Raw genomic sequence first — 20,933 nt, 5'->3', positions numbered from 1 at the left:
TACGCGGCGCGTCAGCTGTTGTAGATTTAGTCCGGCAAGCGGTATGGGGGCTGCCGTAGGTGGTCGTGGGGGAGCCCCCTTAAGATCCGCCCCTATTCCTGACTAAATCAGACCTAAATGTTCAAAGTGAACAAGTACTTAAGTTCTATGATTTCTCATAACAACGCAAAATAGACACCAAAATAATAGAATGACACAAATCAGCTTAATGTTAATGTCGTACCTGGTCAATGCAATTACGAGGGTTGCGTTAGATAGCATGACACAAAATCTATAATGGATAACCATTTCAGTCACACGTACTGCACAAACATTAGATAGAGGAAAATAAAGTGTTTTTCTTTGTGGCATTTGTTTAGGAAAAATACAATAAAATGACATTTTTTACACATACTACTAAAAATTTCAGGAGAAATTTATTGATTTACATTGTCATCACAAACAAAAGGAAATTAGTATTGGCTAAAATCTAACTTTTGATAAAATAACATTAGACTTTGCTCATAATATCTTAGAGCAACTCTAGCAATAGCTCTGCCTATCAAAGTGCTTTTTTTTTACTTTACCGTCTACATTTGGGGTAGGTGCTGTTTAGAGGGTCTGCTGAGGTTGCTATTAATTATCATGATTTATGAGCACCAGAAAATGTTGAATTTAACTAATTATGAATGGTAGACTCTATGGCTGAACGTTCCTTTGGCAATATATCTAGTGTGCATCCCCTCGATATTTTTGAAACTAGGGTAAGAATTTTTCACAATACACATCAGCAACTTTTTTATAAAAAAAAACTGAACGATTTCTGAGTTCTACTTCAGCATTTTTTGGAAGCTTTGCAAGAATTTTTACCCTTTCTGTAATACCAATGAGAATTTTACACCGGAATTTTGGAGGGTTATAATAGGACCAAAACATCCCTAATATTCTACTTTGACTAAGAACTGGAGATATAATAGAGTTCCTGTTTAGCTTAAGCTAAGATTCGCACATATCATATTGTAGGTATCATATCGTAGCATGTTGAATGAACATGATTTGTTTCCTGTGTCCGTCAGATCTCGTGTTCACTTTCGTTGCTTCGATCCCCATTCGACACCTCCGTGCGCAGAGCTCCAAGCGTCGAGCCATAAACGTCGCCACTTTGAACTTCTTCGTGGATAGCACATAGGGATCGTTGCCTTGTACACCCCGGGCGCCGTCGCATACGCCACTGTATTTCCAGACGCCAGATCACGTCAAGGAAGCTCTTCCATTTGTCTCTCATGCGGCGTACGTCCGCTGTCCTGCACGGCGGAAAACGCAGCAGGTCTGACCCGTTCGCGTCGGACGCCGCCGGCCGGCCTCGCTCTCGGCCGCTAGCGGCCACGGCCCTCCGTCACCACGCCAAAGTGCTCATGACTACGTCCAACACGGACCATCGTATCTGTACCCTATCCAACGCATACCAGGCCGTGTTCCGTGGCTAGCTACTGGCCATCGCGCGCGGCCATGTCGTCGTCGAAGCGGTGGACGTCCGCCTCCGGCACGGAGCTCCCGGGCCGGTCGCCCCTCCCCGCCGCCGCACTCTCGCCAGGCCGCCAGAGCGCCCGCCGCTCCGTCTCTTTCCGATCGGACGCCGCCCCAGCCTCCGGCGGCGCAGCCTCCATCGCCCGAACGCTATGGCCTTCCTCCACCGGCGGCGGCAAGAACAACAAGGCCCCGCGCGCGCCTTCTCCCTTGTCGTCCGCGCCACCGTCGTCGTCCGTGGCCACCCTAGCGGACCATCTCGCCAAAGACGACGCGCCGCAGGTCCTCTCCCGGCAGCGCAGCTGCACCGAGCTCCCGCGTACCGACGCCGACGCGGAGGCCCGGAAGATCGGGAAGTCCTCCGGCAAGGGCGGCGGCGGCGGCCACGCGTTCGGCCGGTCCATGCGGCTCCTCCCGTCCACGAGGCCCGCGGGCGTCACGCTCACGCCGGGCCGCGTCGCGCCGTCCGACCTCCGCAGGCTCACCGCCAACGGCCCGTCCCTGGACGCCGCCGCCGACGTCGCCAGCTCCGGGTCGGAGTGCAGCGACGCCGCCTCTAGGGGCTCCACCACGCCGAGAACGACGGCGGCCTCGAAGCCGCGCTCGACGCTGCTCCCCCGCACGAGCTCCGTCCGCCTGCTCGGCTCGAGCAACACGCAGTGGGCGCTCTCGCCGGGGCGGCGCAGTGGCTCGCCGCTCAAGACGACGACCACGGCGCTGCCCACGGTGCCGGAAGCCAAGGGCAGTAAGAAGAGCCTGATCAGCCTCGGGTGGGGCCATATCTTCCACCGGAGGAAGCACGCCGCCGAGGACGCGTCCATAGCCGCCGCCACGGCCACCTTGCTGTCCTCCTCGCCGGTGTCGTCGTCACGGAGCAGCACCGGAGGCGGCGGTGCCGAGGCCGGGCACCAGATGAGGATGGCGCATTGCCGCCTCCTGCAGTGGCGCTTCGCGAACGCCGAGGCCGAAGCCGCCCGCAAGAGGAAGCAGGCCAGCGCCGAGCTGGACTTGATGGGTACATGGGCGAGCGTGTCGGAGATGAGAGGGAAGGTGGCGAGGAAGCGGATGCAGCTAGAGAAGGAGAAGCAGAAGATTAAGCTAAATACCGTGCTCTCTTGCCAGGTTCAAATACAAATTTGAAGTTTGCGATTTTATAGAACTTATAATAAGACTCTTCCTCAATATTTTTTTTTTCTGATGAGATGGTGGAAAACCCCGCAGATGAAAGATTTGGAGAGCTGGGGGCAGGTGGAAACCGAACATGCCGCTGCCCTGGCGTCAACTGTAAGCTGCACCCGGGCGGCCGTTTGCAGGCTTCCTCTCACCAGTGGTGCCAAGGTATTCGGTTTTCGGCTAACGGCTCACGCTTTCGATTTCTTTTGCATATGGAGATGCATTTCAAAAATGAGTTTCTTTTTGTCTTTAGTATAATATATTTTTTGTGTTTATATTAGTAAAAAAAATTATATAAAGGAACTATGTTCCAGCAAGTAAAAATATATAGTTCATATGGCCCTGAAGTGCATCAGGAATATGCTTACTACTCCTAATTAAATTGATTCCAACACACAGCTACCAGAAACAATTCCACACACGATCGCAACATAGCTAATTGTTCATTCGTCTACAGGCATCTCTGCCACCGTTGGCGACCATTCTACCGCAAGCGCTTGAGCTCACATTGGCAACCAAGGCAATGACGAGATCATTCAGTCCCATGGTAACTGACTACATATGTGAAAATAAGCTCAATATGATGGCATTATTGCTCATTCAGTAGATCGTGGTGATCAATGGAGCTTCGTCTTTGCCCCTAGGCTCAGGACAGGGCGTTGGTGATCTCAGAGCTGGTGCGTGTTGCGAGTGAAGAGAAAGCTTTGCTGCAGGAGTTCCTCGAGCTGCTTAGCCGGGTCTCTGCACTGCAGGTACTAGCATTGTTACTTATTTCGCAGATCCTAATGCCTTGCACTCATTTTGGTAGCACCAATTATTACCAATGTTATTTTTTGCTTATGCTTTGGGCTTGTTTTGGTAGCATAGGTTCTTACCAATGTTTTCATTGTTGATCCTGCAGGTTGAAGAACAGAGCTTGCGCTGCCATCTAGTGCAGTCGTCATCACTTAGTGCTCCGACGGGGGAATGCGTGCAGGCACTGTGATTGTAGGACCAAATCCAGATGTGCTCTAAACTTTTCTAGTAAAACCAGATAGAATCATAGCCATATATGCTTTAGTGCGTAGAATGTTAAGATCAAACCAAAACGACAAAAGAAATACCATGTGAACATATTGCTGAAGGATGGCCTTGAACTACTAAAACCTTCCTAAATATACCGTGCATGTTTACGAGATACTATGCGGAGTAGGACACAGTCTAGGAGTAAATAATTTTGACCATCAATATCTATAGTAATATATAAATAAAAAAGGATACCTAAGTCTTGAAAGGTAGTTTTTTTTTATCTAACATGAAACATCTGATTTGATACTGATTCAAACCATCATCCTCCACATCATAATATCTTTCCAACATGGTCGATTATCTATATGATCTGATTTTGTTTTGGTTGAATTTATATTTTCTTCAAGTTTACAGCAGCATGTCCATGTTAGCATGTGCTGGATGTCATCTGGCATACCATGTTGTGTTCAACTCGCCTCTTAGTATATGTTGGATGCTCATTAAACAAAACAAGGTAGTCAAACAACCGTAACAACACACATTATCTTATAGGCTTTCATATGGATTCATGGATAAACCGTGAGAGCTTGTCCATCCCTCTCTATATCAGATCCCTTTCCTTGGCGCTCTTCCTTTATCAATATGTGGAGTGGACGTCCATTTGTCCAAAGATTGATTCGCGTTGTGAAATGGCAATGGTATAGGGGATTGATATAGACAAAACTCGATCTCAAGTGCCTTGACCTTGCCTCACTACTCAGGTCCATCATTCGGCAAAGATCACGTACAACTTTTCTAGCCAAAGAAGATGCAAATACAAAATTCTTTCACATGCAAGCATGCCATTGTAGTAGAAAAAATTAGATCCAATCGTTCAAACTGGGGGACTTAGACATTGTAAATGAGGTTGATAAAGCTGAAGCAGTCTTCCAGTACTTTGAGAACATTCTTGGAACTTCCCACACGTCAACGATTTCCTTGGATTTTCAGCGTTTGGGCATTCCTTCTGTTGACATGAGCCATACAGACTATTGCTTCTCAGAAGAGGAAATTTGGCGCACGATCCAAGAGTTGCCTCTTGATAAGGCACTGGGTCCCGATGGATTTACATGTTTATTCTATAAAACAGCCTGGCCAATAATCAAACACGACATAATACGTGCCTTTCATGCTTTATGGATCCTGGACAGTCGCAGCCTCTACCTGTTAACGACCGACCCCAAAATCTTTCAAGTTAGTCTTAATCCGAGTCCCTAATCCCGCTGACTCAGCTTCCCCGAGTTTAAGTGCTCAACCTCCAGTTCCGGTCCCGACCCCTGAGAACCCGACCCCCTCCGCCGGTTTCCAGCTCCGACCCCGGAAGACCCCCAACCCACCCCGCCGGATCCTTCAAAGTTGCACCCACAGTGTCTCCTTTCAATCTTGAGCAGAGGACAAACCGAGACTGACCGGTGGACCCGCAATCTTTTCCCCGGATCTCCCGAGGCAGACGCACTTGAGTAGCATGCCCGCTCCAGAGTTTCTCCGCCGCGTGGCTCAACTCCTCCGACCCCCGCCGCTCCGCCCCATCGCCAGCCGCGACCAGATGGTTTCCCGCGCCTTCCTCCCCAATCGCAGCGGAAGCCCCTCTGCAACCCTTTCTGCAGCGCCTCGCAGCTCGCGCCCATCATCACCTCGCCGGACCCCCGGCTACAAGGCCCGATGCCTCCCGGCTTTTTCGCCGCCTCTCCCCAGTCGCGCCGCCCCAGATGCGCTACGCGACGATTCCTCCCTCGCCAACCCCGACCCCGGCCGCGACAGCTCCTTTTCCGCCTTGCCAGAACTGCGCCCCGACAGACCGCTGCTTTGCGCTCGCCCGCGCAGCCGCAGCCCGCCTGTCTTATCACCTGTACAACCTCGCTCACAGCGCCGTTCCCCCTGTCACACCCATCAGATCCGCCGCTCGACGATGCCCGCCTCCGCCAAACCGCAACCACCGGCAAAACCGAGCCTGTGTCGCCCTGTCTCCAGTGCCCAATGGCTGAAGGTGTCATCCCCGAAGACCTGCTCCGCCGCCCATCGTTGCTCAATCGCCGCCATGGCAGCACACTCCCTCTTTTCTTCCCGGTCTTCGTGCTGCTCCAACCCTCTCTCTTCCGCGCAGCTATAAAAGGGAATGCCAGAGTCCCACCGGAGTTCCCTTCACCATCGCTGCCTTACCGTCTTGTTCCTCTGTTTCATGCTCAAGCGCTGCCACCTAAGTTCCTGAGGAACTCTCCTCTCCGCTCAACACCCGCCTTTCCCAATCCACCCAGCCGCTTGCCCCTCCGCACTGTGCTAGAGCTTGCTTGTTGTCCACAAGAAGCACCGCCGCCGCCGGAGCACCACCGGACATCGTCGCTGCCCAAATCTTAGTGCTTCAATCCTTCTGCCCAAGTCTGCTCCTTCCCGACCCCAAGCTTCATCTATAAACCAAAGGTAAGTTACCGACCCCTTTTTCCGCCTCGCCCGACCCTGTCTGTCCGCCCGACCCCTTTTCCGCCTCGCCCGACCCTGTCTGTCCGCCCGACCCCTTTTCCGCCTCGCCCGACCCTGTCTGTCCGCCCGACCCCTTTTCCGCCTCGCCCGACCCTGTCTGTCCGCCCGACCCCTTTTCCGCCTCGCCCGACCCTGTATGTTCGTCCGACCCCTTTTCCGCCTCGCCCGACCCTGTCTGTCCGCCCGACCCCTTTTCCGCCTCGCCCGACCCTGTCTGTTCGTCCGACCCCTTGTCCGCCTTGCTCGACCCTGTCTGTTCGTCCGACCCCTTCTCCGCCTCGTTCGACCCTGTCTGTTCGTCCGACCCCTTTTCTCCGTCTCGCCCGACCCTCTCTGTTCGTCCGACCCCTTTTCTGTCTTGCCCGACCCTCTCTGTTCGTCCGACCCCTTTTCCGTCTTGCCCGACCCTGTCTGTTTCGCCGACCCTTTTCCGCCTCGCTCGAGGACTCGGCTGTATCTTTTTCCTTGACCCGAGGGTATATGTGTAAAAATTGGGAACTTCTCTGCGTTAAGTCTGAGGACCCCCAGCACAGCTATTCCTCTAGTCTAAGGGTCAGATCATAAGTTTCTTCCCATCCGACCCTTTTATCTTGCTCTCCACCAACCCAAACACACTTCCCCACCTATTCTGTAGCTTCGCTACCAGTGTCCGAGCTTTAACTTGCAAGTGTTGCTGTTGAAATAACCGTCTAAGTGCTAACTCCTGCATTTGCATTCGTGTAGAGTTGCATCTCGCTGACGGCGTCTATGAGCTGTACCCGACGCCCGAAGACGGAGTTGTAGCCAAGCTAACGCTTCCAGAAGCCGAAGCCGCCCCAGCAGAAGACCAGTTCCCTTCCTCCTTGCTTGAAGGCAAGCCCCGGAGCATGAACCCCAAATTTCGAAACTCGCACATGCTTTCTTCATCATGTTTGTGCATTTACGTATAAGAGTTGTTTGCAACCGTAGATGCATGACGTAGTTCCTTTGATCTGAATACTAGTTTGTTGGACCGAGTAGTTGCTATGCTTAAATAGGGAATCGGTAAAAGTCGAGTGATTTCCTGTCACTCGCGAGTTATAGGAGTTGGTTGTTCTCCTTCTGTTACAACTATAAGGACGATGGACGGGGCAGGGTTGTGGTTAACTCTTTTGGTGGTCGGCTGATCACCCCGTCTGTCTATGGAATCTGTTAAGGCCCGACAGTGGTGGTGTTCGTGATCAAGTGTTTGAAAGTACTAACCTCATACTCAGTATGGGATGGGGAAGCCTAGTACCGGATTGAACCTAGACGTGAGCGGTCGCCCCATTGTCCTTGGAACGGAGTTCCCCTGCGGCCGCACGTGGTGGCAAGTGTGGTCACAGAACGGCAGAGGCCGGGTCTGTGGAACCTTGCACCAAAGGAAATGGGCCCGACACGGGTTAGGAAATTGATGGGGAAGGCCGACACAGGAAGCGATCCTCGGTGGTGCGCGGATGTCATGAGGTTAGGTTCACCATGCATGGTTAAAGAACTCGAATCGATTCGTCTGCCTCTCACAGTTTGAGACTGCTTGATCACTATGCTACACTGAGTAATAAAGGAATCTGATGATGACATGGTCTTGATGATGTTTATATACCCTTTTGGTTGGATCTATGTTGCTTAGAGTAAGTTGCCGACTTAGACCGATTAATGAACTTAGAATCTGAGCTAAAACTGTGAAAATAAGGATCTACCTAGTGCTTTTGGCAAACAAACCCCTCAGCCAAAGAGCCTTGCATGTCTAGAAGTGGTGGAGTAGTTTCACTCCCGGTCGGTTAAGTCTTGTTGAGCTTAGTAGCTCAGCCTTGTTTGTGGCTTCCTTTTTCAGGTGAAGTCGCAGCTCCTGAGTCTGCTCCTGTTGGCACTTGGCCACCCCAACTCCCTCCGGGTTGGACGGTCGAGTGGGATCCCTCCTCGGACGGCGAGGAAAGGGATCACTGATGTCCTGATCGGCCTCATCAGGGACATCCGACCCCGGCGCTAGTTTCCGCTTGTGTTTACCTTCTGTCTGTTTCTTCAGAACTTGTAAAACTCTGATTTTAACCAAGTGTGTAACAACTTGTAATCTACTGTTGGACCGGTTGTATTCTCTGGAACCACTCACCTTCGTGTGGGTTTTGCTAAATTCGTTCCTGTCAAGTGGTTAAATCGGATGAAATCCGACGGCTCCTCGAGTTAGCACGATTAAGGCATGAGTATCGCATCTTAAGCGACTTAACCGAGCTTTAGTTGAGTTAATCCGAGGTGGTTCCGCCACAGTTAAACTAGGCTTACATGGTCCTCATCCGAAAGAAGTTGAATGCTCTACAAGTTGGAGACTATCGCCCCATTAGCTTGATCCACAGCTTCTCCAAACTATTCGCTAAAGTCTTAGCTAACAGATTGGCGCCCAAACTACAGAACCTGGTTCGACCAAACCAAAGTGCATTTATACAAGGCCATCGGATGCATGATAATTTCCGAGCAGTACAACTCTCAGCTAAGTTACTTCACCGTTGCAAGGTGCCATGTGCGCTGATCAAATTGGACATCTCCAAGGCATTTGATTTCGTGGACTGGACGTTCATGCTTCGACTTCTAAAACACATGGGCTTCACAAGGCGCTGGTTCAATTGGATTAGCATGATCCTCTCTATAGCTAGCATGAAAATCATTGTCAATGGAGCGCCAGGAAGACGAATTTGCCATGCTAGGGGCCTAAGACAGGGAGATCCGCTGTCCCCCATGCTCTTTGTTCTTGTGATGGAAGTCCTGAATGCTTTGATCAATCTAGCAGATATCGAAGGTGTTCTGTCCCCCTTGGGCAACAACAACGTACAACAGAGAACATATCTTTATGCTGACGATGTTGTATTGTTTCTATCTCCTTTGCAGCAAGACTTGGTGGCCACTAAAATTATTCTGGAGGTTTTTGGGGGCACTTCTGGGCTGCACACGAACCTGCAGAAATGCCTAATCTCTCCTATTCAATGTGATCTCCAGGACACCGTTAGGCTACTACAGTTCTTCCCAGGTCACCTTCAAGGTTTCCCATGCAGGTATTTAGGAATTCCACCGTCTCCACAAAAACTACATAAGAATGATCTTGTACCTCTAATTGACAAGATAAGGGAAAGCCTACCAATGTGGAAAGCTAAGATGATGAGCAAGGCCGGTCGTGTGGTAACGGTAAAGGTCAAGATGTCTGCTATTCCTATCCACACAGCCGTAGCAATTTCTATATCTCCCTAGGTCATCAAATGCATTGACAAAAGAAGGAGATCTTTTTTGTGGAGTGGAACTGAAATGGTTGCGGGAGGCAAATGCCTCCTGGCCTAGCCCAAGGTATGTCGACCCACTGAACTTGGGGGTCTTGGGATCACAAACTTGCAAATCATAGGTTATGCCCTCCGAATGCGGTGGCTATGGTTAAAGAAGACAGACAATGCCAAACCCTAGGCTGCTTTACCAAATACTACTGAAGCCATTATCGCAGCCATGTTCTTTTACTCCACATCCATGCAAGTTGGTGATGGAAAACTAACATTATTCTGGACTGATAGGTGGCTTGATGGTCGCTCTATTGCTGAAATCGCCCCCTATCTGTATCAAGCAGTAAGACTCAGGACACGCAAGAACAGAACTGTTTATGAAGGTCTACAAGATAGAAGATGGGTCAAAGACATTACTGGAGCTCTCATAGTCCAAGTTCTGCTCGACTATCTAAACATCTGGGAAAGATTGAGATTGATCACATTACTTGAGAAACAGGAGACAATAGCTTCTCCACGGCTTCAGCATATAGAGCCTTTTTTATTGGACAGTATGCTATTCCTGGAGCAAAAATCCTTTGGAAATCTAGAGCCCCTGCCAAATGCAAATTTTTTGTGTGGCTTGCGCTCCATGGTCGTTGTTGGACAGCTTCGAGGCAAAAGAAACATAGTATCCAAAATGATGACACCTGTGTTCTTTGCGGGCAAGAATCGAAGACTATAAATCACCTATTGGTTAACTGCTCCTACTCTAAACAAGTGTGGTATTCCTTTTTATCCAGGGTCAATTGGCAGTCCAGAGTTCCTTCAGTGCCGAACCTAACGCTTGCAGATTGGTGGATGGCATCGTGAAAAGGGATCAACAAGGTACACAGAAAGTCTTTTGATTCAGCGGTCATCCTGATTTCATGGTCCATTTGCTTAGAACGAAATGCAAGGACCTTCAACAGAGAAGAGAAAACAACAGCTCAGCTAGTGCACAAGATCACAGAGGAGGCGTGGTCATGGATTGCTGGGAGGTTCATAAGCCTGTTGCATTTTGTCTTAGATACTCCTCATATTAATGTGACTGTAAATTGTCTCACAATGGTGCACATATAGTATCTATCTAGTGAACTCTCTGCTTAGGGCATGTCATCCCATCTAGATGACAAAGCCCTACTCTAATGTAAAATTGCTTCTTCCCCTTAATGAAATACGTGCTAAGGCACGGTCGAAAAAAAAAGTGGGGGAAAAGGACTACGCACTGGTGGATGTGCTACATTGGCATTTAATAATAATCCTGATTCTTACAAATGCAATATAGATATGTATAATTTCTCTAGAGCACACTGATGTCCAAGTATAGATGCACCTTCGGATTAATGAGCAGAGGATTGACGAAATCTAGGTAACATAAAGCAAGAACTATCATCGCATCCAGAGAATTATGTCAGCCACTAGATGAACTTCCAGTGGAGATTCATCCAGCATTAATCGGTGGACTGCACAGATGCAATCAACTAACAGAAGTGCTAACAGATGAATTCTTTAGAATCTTCTTGAAACTTAGGGTACACAGCTTCAAGTGTGGAAAATAGGAACTACCATAGCCAAAAGCTACTTGACAATATAATAGAAGTCCAGAAAACATCAACTGCAATTGCTAAGTAACTAGGCATCACATGACCGAACTAATTTGCGAGCATGGCAATTATCTGTTTCATAACAGAGGGGCAGCTTCTGCTTAGATGCTCAAAGCCGTCGCTGGCCACGGCTGCTTTCAGATTTGCAGGAGAGCTGAGAAAATCGAAGCACACCTTCTTCAGTCCATGGCAGTCGTGTTGCTCGGCTAGGGCCAGGCCAGATGGTTGTGACCGTGCCCACATCAATGTACTCACACAACTTCTGTTCACGTAACAATTTCAGCCTCTCCAAGTTGTACCTGTCCGCAGCTACCAGTAGATGTTGAGACAAAACATCATCATCCTGCTCTCCTTCTACCTCTTCTTTTGTCGATGTCGGGAATAAGTCTGTGTAAACGAAGTAGAGCAAAGCCTTGAACACCCAAGCCTCCATGTCATCTATGTGCACCACAGCTCCGGTGTCGCTCTCTTTCATCACACCTAAGAGCTCTGCACTGAAGACAGGCGACCGGGCTGCGAGCACGCACCGGTGTGCAGCGAACGTCTGACCGGCGACGTCAAACAACACATCAGCACCCTTCTCGGTCAGTAGGAGAGCACCAACATGCTTGTGCAGGTCAGATGGGGGCACGGAGACAGAGGCCGGAGCGGTGACTTCCGGCGTCTCCTGCATCGTTCGGAATTCATCGGTGACAACCACATAGCACCGAACGGCAAAAGAATCGTCCCGGAGATGCTTCGAACCCTCCAATTCTTCCCTTTGATGAACTTCGAGTGGCCCCAACCATAGTGGCTATCGTAGGTGTGCACTCCTTCCAGTGCCAACGCCTGCTCCGTCACGTCGCCGACGAAACGGAACTCGAAATGCGCCTTTACTTCCTCGGTGACGCTTCTGTGGAGATGAAGGTAGAGCGAGATGTAATCTTTGGTCTCCGGGTCGTTGCCATTGGGATAGTAGCGAATGCACCAGCGATGGCCGCCCACGGTGAACGGGAGGGACTTGAGGAACTCGCCTGTGGGGGTCCCCGTGGTGCGGGAGTAGCCATCGATCTTGAGGACGTGGTACCCGCTCGCGGTGTCGGCGACGATGGCCGAGGCGGACCGCCAGCCGTGGAGGTCATAGCACGCCTGATGATCTCTCTCCCCCTCTCTGACCCTCCTCCCCCTCACTAGCCCTATTGGCTTCGCTCTTCGCCGCGGCGCACGAATTCACGGACTTCAGCTCCGCCGCTGGCCGCTGCTTGGTAGGGTTTTGCAAGAACCTCCGCGGAATGGGGAAGACAGGACAGGACGGCGAAGGAGAGAATCACGAGATCGAGTCGCCGCCGCCGCCGGCTTCGTTCGGAAGGCTCCTCGGCATTCCCTTCTGATGGGCTGTCGCAATCATTTGGACTCTTTCTTGCTGGGCCGTCAAAAAATCATTCTAGGTAGAAGGAGCAAGCAGCCAAGTTTCTGTTATTGGGCCGAAAGATGGCATCCGTCGATCAGGCTCGGCCCCCCTCCTTCCTCTTTCCCCTCTCTCTCTCCTGTGTGTCTCCCGACTCCAGCGGCTGCGGCGGCGATCTAGAGCCTTCTTGCTCCATCCTTCTGTTCTCCACAGACCACAGGCAACTACGCTGCTCAAAGAATCGAATCATGGAAGGAGGAGGTAGCACCACGCGCTTCTACCGCGGCACCACCACCACTCTCGCCACAAACCCCACTTCTGCTGCGGTATTCCTTTTTCTTTTCCTTCTCTGGCCCCAATCTCCTTGCCGTGGTTGTGTTGCCTCTTTGGTGGAATCTAGGTCGCTGTTTGTTAGTCCTCACAGGAATTGTAAATATGCTGTGTTCCTAATCATCTCCTGTTGCTATGTTCTATGGCTCTGGGCCGCTTCTTATTGCATCCCTCTTGGGGATTAAGAAACAGGGAATCGTTTATGATGAATGGAAAGATGCACTGCTTCACCCCTGGTGAAATCTCGTTACTGATTTTTATTATAGAGTGCTATCCACATGCTGTTACTAAGTTGTGTGAGAGAAACTCTTGGTGGTTAAGGTTAAGCTTTTATGTCCTATGGCTGTGGGACTTAATTTTGCATATCCGTAGGGTATTTTGGTTGGGGTGTTGGGCTGAATGAATTTCTAAGTACTGCATCAAGTTTTAGCTCAGATGATTGTCCTGTAGCTCACTGATTAAAAGCTGATTTTGCTAGCGAGCAGAATGGGGCACAGAAAGGGGATAGGGAGGCTGCTGTTGATGCTGAGATAGCGCGGGTTAACAAGCTACCAGCCCATAGCTCCTATGCTATACACCGCATGAAGGTGCTAAACAAACTTCGCCATCTGTTGTCTATCAAGGTGAGCGCCTGTACTTTCTGAATGAGATATTTGAATTGTTCCGATCATTTGTGATGTGTGGTCCTCCTGTCTTTTTATCAACTCTATGATGTGCTGTTGTCCTGCTAATTTGTCCATCTCAGCATAACAAAGTTTGACCTGCAGTTAGATGTGTCCTAGTTTTTTCAAGATTTGACTGCAGGGAAAATGCTTTTAATATGCCTCATCAATTAAGTGATGAGCATCTTTGCTTGTATGTATTTTTGAGAACTGGGAGCATGCTTATATTTTATTTCTCATATCTAGATTTTAAATAACATATGGTTAAGACTACCATTTCAGAAGAACTAGTCCCAGGACCAAATACAGACCTCAAGTTGTTAGATGTTTTTCTTATGAATGAAAGTGTGTCATACCCAGTTGTGGTTATTGAAATTTATTATAGCTGTGCTAAGTTCTTTCATAGTGGTACATCTTTGTCTTACATACTTGGCTTACTAAAAATGATTGAGAAACCCACTGGCTGTAACAAGAGAATGACCAAAGGTTTTATTGAATTTCCTTTGAGTCAAGTGGCAAACTTATGATACCCTAGTTTAAGTGTGGGGCTTTAGGCCAGTCTCAATGGTAGAGCCTGAGCGGCTCCAAAGGGAGTAGCGGTGGGAGAGGGGCAGCCGGGGCTTGAACCCCCGGCGGCGAGGCGGCGGCGTGGCGGCGAGCGAGCGAACGCGAGGGCGAGTGCAACAGCAACAGCTTCTGTTGTATTGCTTAAGGAATCTGAGTACAATCGTTCTGGCTTATATAGCCTCCTAACCAACCGAATGGCAATCTCCTAACAAACCAATCCTAATCTCTTTAACCAAATATCAAAGTATCCTAACAAACCAAATCTGCGAACTTGGAGCGGAAGAACGTGGTCCTGTGCCTAGGTGTCGCCCGGGTGCCGCTTGTCACGCCGCCGGAAGGTGATACCGGTCATAACACTCAGTGCACAGTTTCATGGCACAATTAACAAGACTGAGAACTTGGTAATTGTGCCTGGTGGGTTTCATGGTGATGAAACTCCTCTCACATATGATGAAACTCCCTCTCCTCTCTCCTCATAATGACCTTGCCATGTCGGCAAAATTGCTGATGTGGCATGCTATTTAATGGTCATGAAACTCCTGATGAAACCTCCATTGAGACTAGCCTTAGCATACGCTGTCCTGATTAGCCTTGTTTAGGTTAGTAAGGATAGGGCTGAAACTACAATAGGTTTGGTGTCAGAGTGTTCCACAATCAGAATGTATCACCTACGTTGGGAAAAAACAGCACAGGTTAGAAGGTTTGGTTGCTGATTTGGGACTGCAGGAGCTGAGAGGAGAGGCTTAGTTTTTGAGCTGCTCTTGCTGGTGGCTTTTGCCTCTTATTTATAGCTGAAGGATACACTACAAACCAGCAATAGTGGCTTACTTCCTTAGTCAAAGACTTGACTTGAGTAGACTTGACTTGCACAGTAAGACAAAGACTTGACTCAAGCTTGCAGCCTAAGGAAACTTACTATCTAAGAAACTAGCTGCCTATACTAATACTAGTAGATAAGCAAAACACAAGGATTACTGCCAACAACCTAAACCAGTTGAGGGCAGAGGTGACTAGAAGCATCATATGCTATTTGTAGTCTACTTCTGTTTTCTGTTTAAGACTACAAAACAGAACATCAAACCTTTTGTGGTTGTGGCTTTTGTCTATAATCATGCTAGGAATGCTAAATCAACTATTTATCCAGAGTTACGAGAAAGTTTTACTGTTGAATACCATGGCAGCATGATCACATTGACCAAATGTATTCCATGAGGTACCAATTTTGTAGTGCAGCGAGAAGGCATAGTTCCAATTTTCATCAGAATCTTGTAGTTTCAGCATATACAGTCAGATAGATTTTGTGAGGAAAAAATCTGGCTGCCTTATTTGTACCAACATTAATAGATTATGTGGTTTCTCTTGAGCATTTATTATTAAACTGTTTATGAATCTTTGACAACACCGGATCTTCTTTGCTTGTCTTGATAAAATTCAAAACTGTGACAACCACTCCCACGTTCTCCTTTGTGCCGCAAAAATTAAGATAATTATAACCAAAACTAATTTTACCGAACAACTAGAATGCTAGATGTTATCATAACCAAATAGAATCTGCTTCTCTAAGTTCTGTCATCCAAATCGACACTCCAAGTTCTGGAATGAGATAGTGTTGTGCCTGAATTTTGATTGTTTATCAAGTTTATTTGAAATTCTCCTTTTCATCTTTACATTCTTCATTGCAGAGGACCACATCTCAAGATGAGGAGCTCGAACTTCTTTTTGCAACCCTTTCAATCTGAAGTGTATTCCTGATAAGTCAATATTTTAACCCTACTAGGTAACTTAAATTTGATGATATTTTGTTTTTGCATTTCACCAGTTCTGCATGTGGGTACATATTTGATTCAATGTAGACTGTTGCTCTCACTTTTATGTTTCACTAGATCTAAAATTATTATTAAACTGTTATCAATGAAAAATACTTAACTTTGTGTGGTTATAGTTGAATAACATCATTTGACTTGCAGGTGAGTGCACTGTGCCCGCTGTTCCGTTGTTTACACCTACAGCATATTTCCAATAATTTTCGAGTCCAAGGAGATCCCTTTGATTCCTGTAACAGAAGTTGTGGGGAACCTTGCTTGAGGGTGTGGCGTGCTATGTTCCTCTTGACCTGGACGATATAGAATGGTGAAACTATATAATGTACAAATGCTCAGTTGTATTCAAAATGGATGGTTGTAACCATAACTGAGGTTGCTCTTATTGATTAGTATAACTTTGCTAAATAACTATGGTATCGGTTGTTGCCTTATTGGATTCGATGTTCATTTTTCATTCGGAAAGGGCTGGATTTGATTTTCTGGTAGCAGAACGTGCGCCCATAGTAAGGATTATTCGTTCTTGTTGTAATTGAAGTACCAGGAACAGAATTTCGAGTGAGAAGCTCATGTGCATGATATCACAATTAGGTAGGCGAATTCTGAGTGAAATTCAAAGTGTGATGCATTTCTCACATTAGCTCTAACTTAAATCCTTCCACACATTTGTATATGTAGTGATTTTGCTCTGTTGCGGCGTCTTAATTTGGGCAAGTCAAACAAAAGGTGCCTTTCGCAGTTGAAACCTGAATGGGTCTTGCCTTGTTACTTTGTACGCGGTTTGGGAGGAAGGGAAAAAGAAGCCTCTATAGTGTTGTCTAAGGTGGTGTTTGGATCCAAAGTTGATGGGCTAAAGTTTAATCCCTAAATTTTAGCCTCTAAATTTTAGTCCTTGTGGTGTGTTTGGATGCAAGAGCTAAAAGGTAGTCTTCCTTGAGCTAAAGACTGATTTGCCCTCATTTATTGATTCAAACAACATTCATGTCTCAAATTAATTTTTATTGACTCCATCCACATGCACATGCACGTACAGTACTCCTCTGGCCATGCACAGGCACATGCACGCCCAGGCCATCCTCCGGCCATGCACAGGCGCTGGCCAGGGCTCCGGCTAGGAGGAACACGCTGTTGTTCCTCCTGGACATTGAATAGTTTTTATTTGTACAATTACATCATCGTTCAAACATACAATTCAAATACTCTACGATCAACTACAAGAAATAAAATACTCTACGATCTATTATACAAACTTGAGGCTATTTGATCACGGAATGCATTCATATTTGTATCTTCGTCCCTTGATTGAGTATTTTGCTGTTGGGGTTGAGAGGTTGATGCTTCATGAGGAACATAGTTCTCATCACGGTCACAACGATCAAAGTCCTCATCCTCCATATGACTCTCTCTAATGAAGTTATGAAGTGCCATACATGCAACAATTATCTGACTTTGCTTTGGCATTGGATAACTAGGCACTTTCAATAAAATCCGCCACTTCATCTTAAGAACTCCAAATGACCTCTCCACACAATTCCTAAGAGATGAATGAGCGAAGTTAAAGGTCTCTTTCATACCTTTAGGCATCGGCCCCTGTCTGAACTCTGAAAGATGGTACTTCGTTCCCTTGTAAGGTGCAAGGTAACCAGGCCGATTGGGGTATCCAGAGTCCACTAGGTAAAACTTCCCTGCAAATACGAACATTCTTGTTACATACAAAAGCTACAACCAATGATGACCAACTTACTGAATGTGCAAACATAGGCATAACATACCAGGAGGGGGATGTGGGAATATGTCTTTGTACTTGTCTGTTGCATCATTGAAAACCCTCATGTCATGTACTGAACCAGGCCAGCCCACAAGAACAAATGTGAACCTCAAGTCAAAGTCACAGACCGCAAGCACATTCTGTGTAGTGAAGCCCTTTCGACAAAGATGTTGCACCACCTTGTTACTTGGCACGACAACTGGTATATGAGTGCCATCTATTGCACCTATACAATTGTTGAAGTGTGGAAAGAATCTAGGATTCTGTAACCTACAGTGCATTGTTCTAAATTCAGGGTCGAGAGGCTTGATTATGTCAGCTGCTAGCTTTATGATACACTTCAAAACTTTGTCAAAATTACGATGAACTGTTTCTAATGATCTCTCTAATCTGTTCTCAGCTTGTTTGACTGACTGAGGTGCACCAACCATCCAAAGAAACATTCCTAAGGCCTCTACTGAAGAGCTCTTTGATGTGGACTTTAGGCCATAAGATTGCACCAATAGATCATGCAGACGATCAAACAATTCTCTACTCATTCTAAATATGTTATAGCATTGCACACTATCTGCTAGATTTCTCATCACCCAATCATGACCACTTTCAACCGTCTTTCTCTTCTTACTTTTATTAAAGTAGGTGTCATGATACATACCAAACAGCAGCAGGTCCTCTGTGAATTGCCTTTCATATTCACTGTCCTCCTCAGCAATAAGCCTCAAGATCTCATCCTCACTTGAGTCACTGTCCTCATCCTCCATATCCTGGACATAATAAAAAAAATCAATCAGTGAACCATACAAAAAATCAATACAGTGACATCATTCAACCAGCACAAAGTGACATAATAAAATTTGCAAGCAGTGACATAATTCAATCAGCACAAACAGGTCAAATAAATGCATTGCATCACAAACAACATCACAAATTTATTTGAAATGTTACTTGAATTAGTACAGACAGTTTACTTCAACACAAAAGCATCACCACAAAGACATAATCCTAATCTAGGTTGTGCTGCTTGCAATATCTTCTCAAGAAGGTCAGCCTTCCTTCAGATGTAGACATGTTAATGAAGAACTACCTCAAGGAGTCATTTAAGCAGATCTGAGACACAGCATAGTACTCAGATGTAGTTTCATCCACCCCACACTCCAAAGCCAACTTCTAAGCCTCCTTAATTTTGCTATCCAACAGAGCCATCTTCTTGTCTTGCCTATTACAGACAGCTTCCTTGATGAACTGCCTTTCAGCTTGCTGCTTAGAAGAGAAACTAATGTAATCCTTCATCATTTTGACCATTAGGCTTTTGGTCTTCTTATTTGGACTTGAAGCTATTGTGCTGGTACTACTGGTTCTCTTGCGGCTGCTTGTACTCATAGGACTGTGTGCATACTTTGGAGGTACCTCTTGCTCAGGCATGTGTTGCTCAGGTTCTTCATGCTCTTCAGGCTCCTCAAGCTCCTCTGGCTCTTCAGGTTCTTCATCATCTGCATTGGTGTATCCTGGCACAAAAGAGCTTGAACCATCCATAACTACACCATCAAATACACGCTCTAGCAGTGGTAGGTACTCAGGAGGCCCATACATTATTTTCATCCATTCTGGATGTTTCTGCACATGTAGTAGTTGAAGTTAGTTTGCAATCAGATGGGTCCTTGCTAGCTGCACATATGATATATCAACAAGTACCTTTGTTGCAGTCTCCCACCACTCCAAGGTTGCAGTAGGCCACCTATTTTCATCACGGCCTAAACCACTGTCGGAATGGATGTCTTTTATGAACTGATACATTCCCTTGAGCTGCCTAATCCTATTAGATATCTGTTTTCTATTATGCCTCAGCCCTGAACCACAGTAATACTTTTCTATGACAAGCTTGTACCCTCTTGCTGTCATAGTCCCTTTAATGTAGTTACCCAATTCAATTTGCTCAACAAGTAATTGACACAACAGGTTGTTATTCTGCTCTGATGACCAACTTCCTCTGTCCAATTTATTCTACCATATGCATCACAAGAAAAATTACATCAGAACTCGAATACACATGCATAATCTATCTCATAAGCATCTAATTTGCATATAGCAAGTGTTCTGAAGCTGCTAAGGCAAGCTGAGGCATGGTGACCACCCCCTTATTCCACCTCTGTACCCCCCCTTTTCTGTCACACACACACACACACACAGCTTATGCACAGGCGCTGGCAACCTCCTACTCCATCACCTTCAAGTGGTGGCTAACATGCATCACAAGAACAAGCATTTCATATTACTCTAACAACAGTAGGCCACCCATTCACTACTCTGAGATCAAGGGTTTAGCACTCATACCTGACGGCTTGGAAACACTTCTTGCACTTCGTTGTCTTCAATGTTGTCGTCATCGTTGCCCTGCCGTCCAACACGTCGACCACGGCCACGGCCTACTGATGGACCAGGCGCCGCCGAGGAAGGTCCACGCATACCACGACCGGTGGCGGCAACCGGTGGCAACCGACCGCGGCGGCCACGACTGGACGACGACCATTCGCCGTGGCCTCCTACGGCTCCGCCACAGCTCCGAGCACTGCGTAAACCGAGTGTGCGAGAGGTACCTCTTCTGCCACCGCGCGGTTGAGAGTGATGAGGCCCCGTGCTCTCCGCGCCGCCAGTGCGCCGGATTGCAGGATCCCCTGATACGCCGCCATCGACAACCAGTCGTTCGCCTGCGAGTTGAGGTCCAGCGCCTCAATGCCAATGCGGGGACCACTGACGGATCCCGACCCTGGATACTGGCTGCCGTCGCCGGGGAAGAGGTCGAAGTTGCCGCTGAAGAAGTCCCTGGTGCCGTCGTCGCCGAATCCGTCCATCGGCAGCGCGCGGATGTAGGCGGTTGAGGTGCTCCGGCGACTGGTGTGGCGAAGGGAAGGGGACGGGATGTAGGTCTGGCGAGAGGTGCGGCGGCGGTGAACTCAGCACAGAGGGGTGGCGCCGGCGATGCGGGAGCGTGTCAGAGGCAGGGGAGGCAGAGGGAGTCGAGCGATAGGGGCGGATGCGATGTAGATCTGGCGAATGTGGCGTCGAGAGGGGCAGCGGCGGCGATGTGGGAGAGGGTGGTGGCGGCGGCGATGTGAGAAGAAGGGGAGGTGGGGGGAATCGGGCGAGACGGGCGGAGGCGGTGGAGATCTGGCAAGCGGGGCGGCGCGAGGGGTGTGCGAGAGCTGGCGGCGGCCTGCGTGGAGGAGGGAGATGCGGATGAGGGCGACAGGCAGGTGCGGAGGCGGAGGAGATGGCGGCGGCGCCGTGGGCCCGAGCACAGATGGCGGGGTCGGCGAGG

General features: G+C 48.1%; 2 protein-coding genes and 1 pseudogene across 5 annotated transcripts; 2 read left to right on the top strand and 1 right to left on the bottom strand.

Annotated features, from left to right (window-relative positions):
* Positions 1 to 1,488: 1,488 nt before the first annotated feature.
* On the top strand, positions 1,489 to 3,664 carry LOC101771490 (QWRF motif-containing protein 7). The gene is made up of 4 exons (XM_014805792.1): positions 1,489 to 2,628; positions 2,728 to 2,844; positions 3,324 to 3,431; positions 3,581 to 3,664. The coding sequence occupies exons 1-4, from the start codon at positions 1,489 to 1,491 to the stop codon at positions 3,662 to 3,664; spliced, it is 1,449 nt and encodes a 482-aa protein (XP_014661278.1).
* Positions 3,665 to 11,020: 7,356 nt separating this feature from the next.
* Positions 11,021 to 12,289, bottom strand: LOC111255668 (annotated as a pseudogene).
* A 287-nt stretch (positions 12,290 to 12,576) lies between these two features.
* On the top strand, positions 12,577 to 16,306 carry LOC106804501. Of its 4 annotated transcripts, none has more exons than XM_022829890.1 (4): positions 12,577 to 12,796; positions 13,286 to 13,423; positions 15,712 to 15,806; positions 16,092 to 16,306. In XM_022829890.1, exons 1-3 carry the CDS (start codon positions 12,719 to 12,721, stop codon positions 15,766 to 15,768), a joined length of 273 nt encoding a protein of 90 aa, XP_022685625.1. In that variant the 5' UTR covers positions 12,577 to 12,718; the 3' UTR covers positions 15,769 to 15,806; positions 16,092 to 16,306. The 4 variants fall into 4 exon arrangements, 2 of the variants coding, with proteins under 2 accessions (XP_022685625.1, XP_014661244.1); XR_002679040.1 differs by having other exon boundaries at positions 12,580 to 12,796; positions 13,279 to 13,423; positions 15,997 to 16,306; XM_014805758.2 differs by having other exon boundaries at positions 12,582 to 12,796; positions 15,997 to 16,306.
* The last annotated feature ends 4,627 nt before the right edge of the window (positions 16,307 to 20,933 follow it).

This window comes from Setaria italica, chromosome IX (assembly GCF_000263155.2).
Source record: "Setaria italica strain Yugu1 chromosome IX, Setaria_italica_v2.0, whole genome shotgun sequence".
In the NCBI taxonomy this organism is placed as follows: domain Eukaryota; kingdom Viridiplantae; phylum Streptophyta; class Magnoliopsida; order Poales; family Poaceae; genus Setaria; species Setaria italica.
Note: the sequence above shows the minus strand (reverse complement) of the source record. Positions and strands in the feature narration are given on the sequence as shown.